Source organism: Drosophila yakuba, chromosome 2L, assembly GCF_016746365.2.
Source record: "Drosophila yakuba strain Tai18E2 chromosome 2L, Prin_Dyak_Tai18E2_2.1, whole genome shotgun sequence".
Lineage (NCBI taxonomy): Eukaryota > Metazoa > Arthropoda > Insecta > Diptera > Drosophilidae > Drosophila > Drosophila yakuba.
Genome location: NC_052527.2, coordinates 6,861,730 through 6,870,855, shown reverse-complemented (window position 1 = coordinate 6,870,855; position 9,126 = coordinate 6,861,730). Strand labels below are relative to the sequence as shown.

Genomic DNA, 9,126 nt, shown 5'->3' with positions numbered 1-9,126 from the left:
TACTTGAGCTCAACTTACTAATCCATATACCATGGTTAGTGTTAAATGTTATTCCAAAATTATAAAAACAATGTTGATATACATTTACCTAAATTATTTGGTTTACTTTAGTCCATCCATGCTATGTTCTTGTGGCCGCACCTCGGCAGTGGTGTTTTCCCCACAGCGGCGCAGGGTCACACTGATTCGGGTTGATAAATTCCAGGGCCTGTGAATCATAATAAGTTAAGTAAAAAGTGCAGATACAAGAGATCGGAGGCAGCAGACAACGACCGGACACCCACACACACAATGGCAGCCACATTGAAGCCCTACCTGACCGCCGTGCGCCACTCGCTGACGGCGGCGATGTGCCTGCAGGACTTCCCCTCGCAGGTGGTGGAGCGGCACAACAAGCCGGAGGTGGAGATCTGCTCCAGCAAGGAGCTGGTGCTCACGCCCGTGGTGGTGTCGCGCAACGAGCGGGAGAAGGTGCTGATCGAGCCCTCCATCAACTCGGTGCGCGTGAGCATTGCCGTGAAGCAGGCGGATGAGATTGAGCGCATTCTGTGCCACAAGTTCACCAGGTTCATGATGCGGCGCGCCGAGTCGTTTGTCATACTGCGCCGCAAGCCCATTGAGGGCTACGACATTAGCTTCCTCATCACCAACTTCCACACGGAGCAGATGTACAAGCACAAGCTGGTGGATTTCGTCATCAGTTTCATGGAGGAGATCGACAAGGAGATCAGCGAGATGAAACTGGCGGTCAACGCCAGGGCACGCACCTGCGCCGAGGAGTTCCTCAAACGGTTCTAGGTGAGTGTTTCGCCACGCCATCAGATTGAGCAGACAACAATTTACTCCCATTCACCCCTGCAGGTGAAGGCAACCAGTTTGGACCCGGTCATGATGCTTTAGTATTTCCAAATGGATTCAAGAATAAAGACGGATTTTGTATTATTTACTCGACTACACCAGTTTTATATGCTATCCAGTTGGGCCGCACCACCAAAGGACCACTGCGTTCTCATAGATTACTTCCCGCTGATTTTGATGCACTTCGTCCGACGCCGGCAACTCCGTCGTTTCCGAGCCGTTCAAGGTGACGTTGTCCCGTGGGGTACTTTGGTCTGTAAAGTGGAACTGCCCCGAGCTGGTGGCCAGAATCGGCATGGCCGGGTTGAGGGCCACACCGTTGCAACAGTCAGAATGCAGCGGCAGTATCGTGGGATCTCCGCAATTCTGTAGATCCCAAACATTAACGGATCCCCATGTGCCGCCGCTGGCCAGCCAATGGCCGTCGGCTGTGAAGTCGAATTGAATACGCTGGTTGGTGTCCACATGGCGCTTCAGCTCCACCAGTGGCTTCTTGTAGTTGCGCATGTCCCACTGCAAGATCTTCCCGCACTTGCGAGCTCCACTGAACAGATGCCACTCCCCGGCACCAATTTCGCCGTAGCGCAGTTGTGTAATGCCGCCCTTGTGCCCGCCCAGCGTGAACAGTGGACCCTGCTTGTGGCTGCAGCGCAAGTCGAAGTGCTGGATGTAGCCATGCCAGTTGCCGCAGGTCAGTGTGTTTGGGTGCGCAGTGGTCTGGGCAATGCAGGAAATGGCAAACTTCACGGGGTAATCGTCGCAAAGACGTCCGGGTCTGTGGAGTGCACTTGGAGCTGGATTAATTGGTCTCCGGAGCTAAGTTGCCGACTCACCTGCTGGTGTCGAAGATCTTGATGCAGCGCTTGTATCCCGCGTAGATCTTCTCGCCGTCGTGAGAGAAGGCCAAGGAAATGGCCGCCATCACTTCGTCTACGGCATCATACCCGCTGTAGCTGCATCGCAGAGAACCGTCGAAGGCATCCCACATGTGTATGGGCTCGTGTTGCCGCGTGGCCAGCCACCTTAGGCGAAATGCAACTGATGTAGGATTGGTATAGAGAGCATGAGATAGGTGTCTACTCACAAGCAGGTTTCTGGTTGCAGACTGTTCATTTGCGGATACCACACACAGTCGTAGACGGTTCCGCCCTCGGGCACGTGCACCGCCGACTCAAGTTTGCTCAGCGGGCGTGTCGACGGCACCGCTGGTGTGGAGTAAAGATCCGCAGGTACTTCCATGACGTGCATGCCATCGAGGTGAATGGGTACTAGGAGGCACGTGCCGTCCGGTGACCAGTAGCAGCCCTTGGTGTAGTGCTGCGCCTCCGTTGACGAGGTCCAGCAGCGTCGGGCAAGCTCAACAATGGAGCCCTTGAAATACTCGGGCACAGAATAATCTGCAGGATCAGCCTCAGAATCAGCCGCAGGATCGACATCCGGCTTCACCTGGTTGCCGTTCGACGTCATCTCCAAAGTGTCCTCTAAGTCGACGACGCTTTCCTCCTTCGCTTCCACATCCTCCTGCGCAGTTGCGACACCCACGCTTGTCTCCATGGCCACAGATGCATTCGGCGAATCAACACCGTTCTTTGGACACCGGGAACGCAGCTTAAGGAGCTCCGCCTCCGTGAGGGTCATGCTCAGCTTGGGCAACGAGAGATCGCCGGCTGAGGTGACCATGGTGCTGCTGAAGCTAACGTTGTGATTCAGCATAGACGCCTCCACATCGCCCATGCTGACGCTTAAATTGACGGCTTTGGGGGAATCTTTATTTTACTTATTTCGCTCTTTATGTTCAAAACTTCACTTACAATCGTCCATCTCGTTCACTTTTGCCGCTCAAGCACAGTGTGACCGTGCGAGGAGAGCGCAAAAATGCACTGTCCACTTGCCAACGAATTTTTAAGAGTTTAATTTCATTTTAAAGCAGTTTTCAAACAATAAGCATTTCTTTGCAAACTATTTTGTGTTGGGAAATGTTGAACATAAATATAAGATATAAGATACAAAATAGTTTCTACTACTCCACTTATGCAACTTGCAACAGTAAAGAAATGTTTATAGACTTTAAAAACTGCTGTTTTCAAAGCCATCTTTCATTTAAACGCAGCTTTAGTTTCAAGCTTTTATTTCAAAAATCTCATTTATCCCAATACCAGTCTAGAGCTAAGTGCCGTTCCTAGATAAAGCATTACCAGCAGCCCTAAATGGCCAGCGGTTTCCACTGCAGCTCCATTGCTCAGGGCCTTCCTGTGCATCCGGTAGAACATGGCGGAAACGCTGAGAGGAAGAGCCACCTCCATCTCGCTGGTGTCGAACTCCAGATCATGGCGCTGGCCCAACACCAGGCGTGCATGCTGCAGGACACGCTGATGTGGCACCCTGCCCTCCACCAGGGCCAGATCTGCCACGTTGAACTCGTACCCAATGCTGAGGAAGATGTTCCGACAGCTCAGGCTCTGCCTCATTTCGTCGTATACTGCCTGAACGGGTGGTGGCATCTCGTGGGCGTTCTCCGGGTAGCGCACCTGCATGGGCAGCCACTTGTCCGGCTCCGGTCTGCCCAGCTGGGAGACGAACATCTTGGCCACGTCCTCCAGCTGGGTGCAGTTGTGGGGCAACAGCATGCTCCATATCTGGGCCTGCAAGTCCTGGCAGTACTCGGTGTGGTTGGCGTGTTCCTGGAGCACGGGCGCCGTGTGGTGCAGTTCGCAGCGGGTAAGGAGGTCCACGCCGAAGCGCAGAGCTTCCTTGTGGTCCAGTTTCCGTTGGCAGCTGCTGCCTCTTGGCTTCCTGGAGGGCAGGGAAAGCCAGTGAAACTCTTTGATGTTTCGGTTGGAATGATGATAGCTTATTAGCTGCATGTCCTGGCTGCTGTTCTGTGGTGACAGTCTGGACAGGATTACAGGCGAGCCAGGTAAGTAACCGAGTGGCCCAGAAGTGGTCTTGGCCAGCGATTCGTTCAGAGTTATAAACTCAACATTGTAGCGCAGCCAAAGTGGCTCGTTGTCATCCTCCGTCAGTTTGGCCTCCTCCAGAAGGAGCTTTGCTTCTAGAATATGTGTATAGTTGTGCACCAGTTGCAGATGCACTTGATCCACTATAATGTCCAGTTGGGTGTCGTTCCCTCGCTCCAGACAACGCAATGCCTTCTCGCCTCCCTTTAGGCAAACCTGGACGATCAGTCCTTTCACTTCCTGTTCCTCCAGATCGCGGGGTTTCGACAGAACTTCATAGGTGGAAGTCTGGTTCAGTAGGCTCCAGATACTCTCCTGCAGCTGGGCAGAGTCCTTCATCCTGCAGACGTTGCTGATCGACTGCAGGTGCCAGATTGATTGCTTCAGCTGACAATTGGGACCTTCGTAGGCGGCGGGCAACTCAAAGGTGGCTAACTGATTAGTCTCTGGCTGCCACAACTGAAGGGGCTGTCCGAACTTGTAGTGTCCAGCTACTGGACGAGACTGTGTGTAGTCCGATTCCTGGTACTCCAAGTTATCCCTCCATTTTCTGTACTGCGAGGTGTCGATGTTCATATCTTGCGGACGGCTCTTTGTTGCTTTTGTGTTGCTGCGAAAGACGCACAGCCAGCCATCGTTGATTTGACAGGTGGGCAAGCCATGGGTGTATTGGAAATCCTCCAGGCGTGATTCAAGCTGCGGTAGCAAAGCACTCGGCAGGCAGTTGAAAACCTGACGGGTTTCAGGCGGGCAATCGGTGTCGCAGCAGCAGTTGAGGTCGCATCTGCCAGCCTGAAGATCGCAGGAGCAGTAGTAATAGGTATGGTCCACGGCTTTCGGCAAGGAGGTGGTCGCTTCTGTGGAGTTCAAAGGTAGCGCCTCCGCATCCGAAGTCGTCGACGTGGTTGGCAATGCCACTGCCACCTTGGGCTTCTGTGGGACCCGCGGTGGAAATGTGATTGCTGGAGTAGTGGTGGTCACCTCCGCCTCCGGCAGTGTGCTGATGGAGCTGACTGGTGCCTCACTGCTCGGAGCACCAGTCGTGGCTGGTGGCTCCGTGGTAGTGGAAGCCGTTGGCGATAGTGTGGTATTGTAAGTGTGCGAAATTCCAATTTTAATGGCATGTGTGTGGTATGTGGCCAGGCACAGCACGGCCAGCAGCAGCACCTCCTTCATGGCTACTTGAACTCCACGCCGTACTCGTCGAACTTTCGAAAAATTAGATTCAGCTCTACGATGACCTTTCCAGAACTCAGAGTTTGCAGTTTGTAGCTGGGCGAAGAAATATATATACAAATGAAATAGCAATGCTTCTACTATTAGCTTCTCCTTGACTCACCGCTCCACACCCGAGTAGAGCAGATCCGTCTTGCTGAGGGCCGCTCCTCCGCCACCGAAACGTTCGCGCAGCGACTGCCACAGGCCGTTGGGTGCAATCTTCCAGGTGCCGATCTCCAGGCGATGCACACCGGGTGTGGATGGCACGTGCACAAAGCCGTAGCCAACGGGCCACGACTGTTGCAGTACGTTGACGGCGTACACTTCCACCAGCAGGCGGGGCCAGCCCTGGACGGAGGCGGTGCTCAGGTGGATGTCCAGCGGCTGGGCAAAGTCCGAGCTGCTCTGGAGTCGGTGCGCCGCCACGTGACTCTGACCCTGCACCTCGCCCTGAACCAGGCGCCAGGCGTTTCCTACCGTTACCGAAATCAGCAGCAATCAGGTTAATTGAGACGGACAGGTGCATCTGCTGCGTGGGAACTCACCGCTCTGCAGACTCCACTTGCAGTACAGGTGCGGCTCGGCGAAGTCAACTGCTTTCAATATCTGCCCGATTATGTGCACCTCCGCCATCAATTCATTCACTCTGGACTTAATATTAGTCGGCTTCTTGGTCAGTTTTTATTACTTTAAGTGACTGGCATGAAGTAAAATTTTTGGGTTCGTTGTTTTGGCAGTTGACCGTTGTCAAAGTAACGGTAAGGCAGGGCGGGTGCTGCCAACTCATGCGGAAAGGCAAAGGAACTGGTTCGCGTTGACAGGATCATTATGCATAACGACTATTTGAAAATTCCCACTCAATACATCTAAAAGATATTATTTTTCATATTTTGATATCTGCATGAGTTTGTTTTCGCACTCAAAGCCTACTACGCTCATTATACTCGTGATATCATTGTAATAACCCCGCAAATTAAGTTAATAATTTATTATAAACAGTTTTTGCTTTAATCCTTGTTCTGCAACTGTAGTTTAAAAAATTAATTTTTTATATAGTTTAGTATAGTAGCGTTGCAGGAAACTTTTGTAATGGATGTTCTGATCTTAGATGGACCAATCAAAAGTTGAAAATTATTTCTAGTACACATATACATAAGTATATATTTTCATTGTATGTCACAGTATTAAAGAAAAGGTCGCAAAATTTCTGGTTTCCTAATATGATAAATATTTAATGATACTTCGTTTGTTCACGATATTCCCGAATTATTGGCGTCGTTGGTGAATCGCACTTGTGGTACCCCTTTTAATGGCGACATCTTCCAGAAGGAAAAACGACCAAGGTAAGTGCTTAGATCGGTTATAATTCGATTTTTATTTAAAACGAAATGCGATTTTCCCCACAGTAATTGGCGGTAGTTCATCGCAGGACCTCGTCACCGACCAGAACTCGGGTCGTCGCCAGGAGCAGAAGGTGTACACCTTCAGTGACCGGCCACCACAAAGCAAGCCACCAGCGGCAACATCGGGGGCAGTTGCGGCAAAACCCGACGACAAGTCGAAGCCACAGAAAACCATTCTTGAGGAGCACGGCATTATACTCGGCAAGGTAATTGGCACTGGTAACTATGCCAAGGTCAAGATCGGCTTCTCGGAGGAGTACGGCAAGCGGGTGGCCGTCAAGATCATATCCAAGGTGAAGGCTCCATCCGAGTACACGCAGAAGTTCCTGCCGCGAGAGATCGAGGCGGTGAAGGGTCTGCATCACGAAAACCTGATAACCTTCTATCAGAGCATCGAGACCAGTCACAGGTGAGTCGCTCTTGATGGCGTAGATGATGTGCCCGTTTCCATACCCCTTAATGCTGCACCCAGGGTGTACCTGATCATGCAGCTGGCCGAGAATGGAACGCTGCTGGACTATGTCCGTGAGCGAAAGTTCCTGGACGAGCCGCAGTCGCGCACGCTCTTCAAGCAGCTGGTGAGTGCCGTGGAGTATATCCACAGCAAGGGAGTGGTGCATCGGGACATCAAGTGCGAGAATCTGCTGCTGGATGAGAACTGGAATCTGAAACTGATCGACTTTGGATTCGCGCGGAAGGACACTCGAACCTCTGATAATCAAGTGATTCTCTCGAAAACCTTCTGCGGCAGCTACGCCTATGCCAGTCCAGAGATCCTCAAGGGTGAGTCGCGAATCCTTAACGTAATCCTTTGCTCGAACCTCCATATACTTGCAGGCGTGGCCTACGATCCGTTCATGTCGGACATCTGGGCTTGCGGCGTCGTCTGCTATGCGATGGTCTTTGGCCGTCTTCCCTACGATGGCTCCAATGTGCACATCCTGCTCAAGCGCATCAATCAATCGCTGGTCTTCCCGAAATCCCCGTCAGCTTCCAGCGAGTGCAAGCACATGATCATGCACATCCTGGCCCCCGTGAAGATCAGGTACAATATTCCGCAGGTCAAGGAGGACCCTTGGTATTCGCCTAGTAAATAGTTGATACTCGTTTTTGGTGCAGTGCAACAAAGTTGACAAAATTGCAATTGCAAGAACTGGCAAACATTATATTTCGTTTATTTTCGATTAAAGTCAATAAATAAATTTAATTAGGTAAGCAATATCTATCTTAGTTAGATATACTAATTTAATTAAGTTATGAGTTACTTTACAATGTTCAAGCTAATTATGTATGTGTGTATGCTGACTGAAATGTGGTAGGTCAGTGTTTGGTTGCGTCCATACTAAAAGATAATCACAGTTTCCCATGAGGTAAAAGATAATGTTGCACCCATACGTGCCACATCTGAGCTCTGCACTTTCCCCTGAATTGTTCCTGCTTGTTGGAGCATGCATGTTAATGTCCTGTAATCACGTTGATTTCACAATATCCTTGCCGCATCCTGCTGGAGGCAATGGTGGCATCTCAGCTCGGGGCTTGCTCTTTCGCAATTCCGCTCGGCAATGTCAAAATTGTTTGTGGCAGTTGCCACCGCAGCTGCGTCGCCTGCCAGCGGAAATGCCGTTGCAATGGACACACACAGATGGAAGGACCCAGGACCTTCTCCGCCACCCACTTTCTGCCCCCTTGCCCCCTGAGTCGCCAGTTGTGTCACACGCAAAACTGACAAAACAGCAAAAATGACAACTGAAATATGCGACGTTGGGCGAAATTTGCGAGAGTCAAAAGGAGCCAGCAGCTGCCGGCAGGATCTGCCCCATCCTGAGACCCATAAGCCAGCTCCAAGCTGAGAGCTCTGGCGTTGTGGTTTGTGTCACTTCAGGTCATCATATGGATGCAATCGCCATTAGAGGTGTACGCCCGGCTCAAGTTGGCCGGCCAAAGTCACAATCATTAAAAAAGGCATGCCCCAAATATTTTTGAAATAGTGCATGTGTACACAGAGAAAAACGCTGCTGACACAGTTCCGGAGAATCATTGTAAATTGTTATGTTCAATTTTAGCATCTCGTTACTATAAAAAAAGCATGAGAAATAGATTAGCTGAGCTATTAATAAATGCACGCATAAACTGGACCTCGACGCTTTTGAAAGATCGGAAAATTGCCGGCATGAACGTAATAACTGTCAGCTAAAGCCTGCAAAGGAGCGATTAAGAGTTTCGTTACAAAAAACACTCGTCGACTCTTCGTCCTGTTTGCCTCGTCTCCTCTCCTCTCGTCTCGTCCCTTTCTCCTACTCTCTTTCTCGTTACATTTATTGGCGTGTTTGTGCATAATGAAGCAAAGTCCATTTTTGTGGTTAGCTTCGGATGTTCTCTCATTTCTGTTTTTACCCTTAGCATGCAAATGAAATGGCCATTCATTTGCGGTAATACGTACAAGCTCCACCTTTTCACGTTGAGTCTGTTTCTCATTTTTGCCCCCCCCCTCATGTGAACCTGTCATTAACAATATTTCGTCTCTTGGGTTCTCAGGATCTACATATATGATTATTAAAGTTACCTCATATGATGGATATTTTTTTAAGCCTGGCTAAACTTAAACTCGTTATGCTTGTATAATAAATCACACTGGTAAAATTCGACCACAGTTTTTAGCATTTGTTTATTTTTGCTTTGCAAATCTCTAT

At 50.2% G+C, this 9,126-nt stretch overlaps 5 protein-coding genes across 5 annotated transcripts; 2 read left to right on the top strand and 3 right to left on the bottom strand.

The window, feature by feature from the left end:
• The first annotated feature begins 165 nt into the window (after positions 1-165).
• LOC6527127 (actin-related protein 2/3 complex subunit 4) lies at positions 166-951 on the top strand. The gene is made up of 2 exons (XM_002088185.4): positions 166-798; positions 862-951. The coding sequence occupies exon 1, from the start codon at positions 292-294 to the stop codon at positions 796-798; it is 507 nt and encodes a 168-aa protein (XP_002088221.1). The 5' UTR covers positions 166-291; the 3' UTR covers positions 862-951.
• On the bottom strand, positions 931-2,762 carry LOC6527126 (telomerase Cajal body protein 1 homolog). The gene is made up of 4 exons (XM_002088184.4): positions 2,670-2,762; positions 1,943-2,612; positions 1,692-1,880; positions 931-1,633 (listed from the first exon to the last, which is right to left on the bottom strand). Exons 1-4 carry the CDS (start codon positions 2,677-2,679, stop codon positions 970-972), a joined length of 1,533 nt encoding a protein of 510 aa, XP_002088220.3. The 5' UTR covers positions 2,680-2,762; the 3' UTR covers positions 931-969.
• A 207-nt stretch (positions 2,763-2,969) lies between these two features.
• LOC26535804 (tectonic) lies at positions 2,970-4,991 on the bottom strand. The gene has a single exon (XM_039370256.2). It carries the CDS (start codon positions 4,989-4,991, stop codon positions 3,003-3,005), a length of 1,989 nt encoding a protein of 662 aa, XP_039226190.1. The 3' UTR covers positions 2,970-3,002.
• A 2-nt stretch (positions 4,992-4,993) lies between these two features.
• Positions 4,994-5,887, bottom strand: LOC6527125 (B9 domain-containing protein 2). Its single transcript, XM_002088183.4, has 3 exons — positions 5,579-5,887; positions 5,155-5,506; positions 4,994-5,087 (listed from the first exon to the last, which is right to left on the bottom strand). The coding sequence occupies exons 1-3, from the start codon at positions 5,664-5,666 to the stop codon at positions 4,994-4,996; spliced, it is 534 nt and encodes a 177-aa protein (XP_002088219.1). The 5' UTR covers positions 5,667-5,887.
• Positions 5,888-6,157: 270 nt separating this feature from the next.
• Positions 6,158-7,680, top strand: LOC6527124 (testis-specific serine/threonine-protein kinase 4). Its single transcript, XM_002088181.4, has 4 exons — positions 6,158-6,376; positions 6,440-6,845; positions 6,909-7,219; positions 7,274-7,680. The coding sequence occupies exons 1-4, from the start codon at positions 6,343-6,345 to the stop codon at positions 7,531-7,533; spliced, it is 1,011 nt and encodes a 336-aa protein (XP_002088217.1). The 5' UTR covers positions 6,158-6,342; the 3' UTR covers positions 7,534-7,680.
• Positions 7,681-9,126: the final 1,446 nt, after the last annotated feature.

What these genes read in the sequence shown, in the direction of transcription:
- LOC6527127 (XM_002088185.4), top strand. Translation starts at nt 292, where the DNA reads ATGGCAGCCACATTGAAGCCCTACCTGACCGCCGTGCGCCACTCGCTG.
- LOC6527126 (XM_002088184.4), bottom strand. An exon ending in CTGCAACCAGAAACCTGCTT is followed by an intron (nt 1,881 to 1,942) that starts GTGAGTAGACAC and finishes ATTTCGCCTAAG; the next exon opens with GTGGCTGGCCACGCGGCAAC. An exon ending in AAGATCTTCGACACCAGCAG is followed by an intron (nt 1,634 to 1,691) that starts GTGAGTCGGCAA and finishes TGCACTCCACAG; the next exon opens with ACCCGGACGTCTTTGCGACG.
- LOC26535804 (XM_039370256.2), bottom strand. Translation starts at nt 4,991, where the DNA reads ATGAAGGAGGTGCTGCTGCTGGCCGTGCTGTGCCTGGCCACATACCAC.
- LOC6527125 (XM_002088183.4), bottom strand. Translation starts at nt 5,666, where the DNA reads ATGGCGGAGGTGCACATAATCGGGCAGATATTGAAAGCAGTTGACTTC. An exon ending in CAAGTGGAGTCTGCAGAGCG is followed by an intron (nt 5,507 to 5,578) that starts GTGAGTTCCCAC and finishes CGGTAACGGTAG; the next exon opens with GAAACGCCTGGCGCCTGGTT. An exon ending in CTCTACTCGGGTGTGGAGCG is followed by an intron (nt 5,088 to 5,154) that starts GTGAGTCAAGGA and finishes TTCTTCGCCCAG; the next exon opens with CTACAAACTGCAAACTCTGA.
- LOC6527124 (XM_002088181.4), top strand. Translation starts at nt 6,343, where the DNA reads ATGGCGACATCTTCCAGAAGGAAAAACGACCAAG. An exon ending in CAGAAGGAAAAACGACCAAG is followed by an intron (nt 6,377 to 6,439) that starts GTAAGTGCTTAG and finishes TTTTCCCCACAG; the next exon opens with TAATTGGCGGTAGTTCATCG. An exon ending in AGCATCGAGACCAGTCACAG is followed by an intron (nt 6,846 to 6,908) that starts GTGAGTCGCTCT and finishes TGCTGCACCCAG; the next exon opens with GGTGTACCTGATCATGCAGC.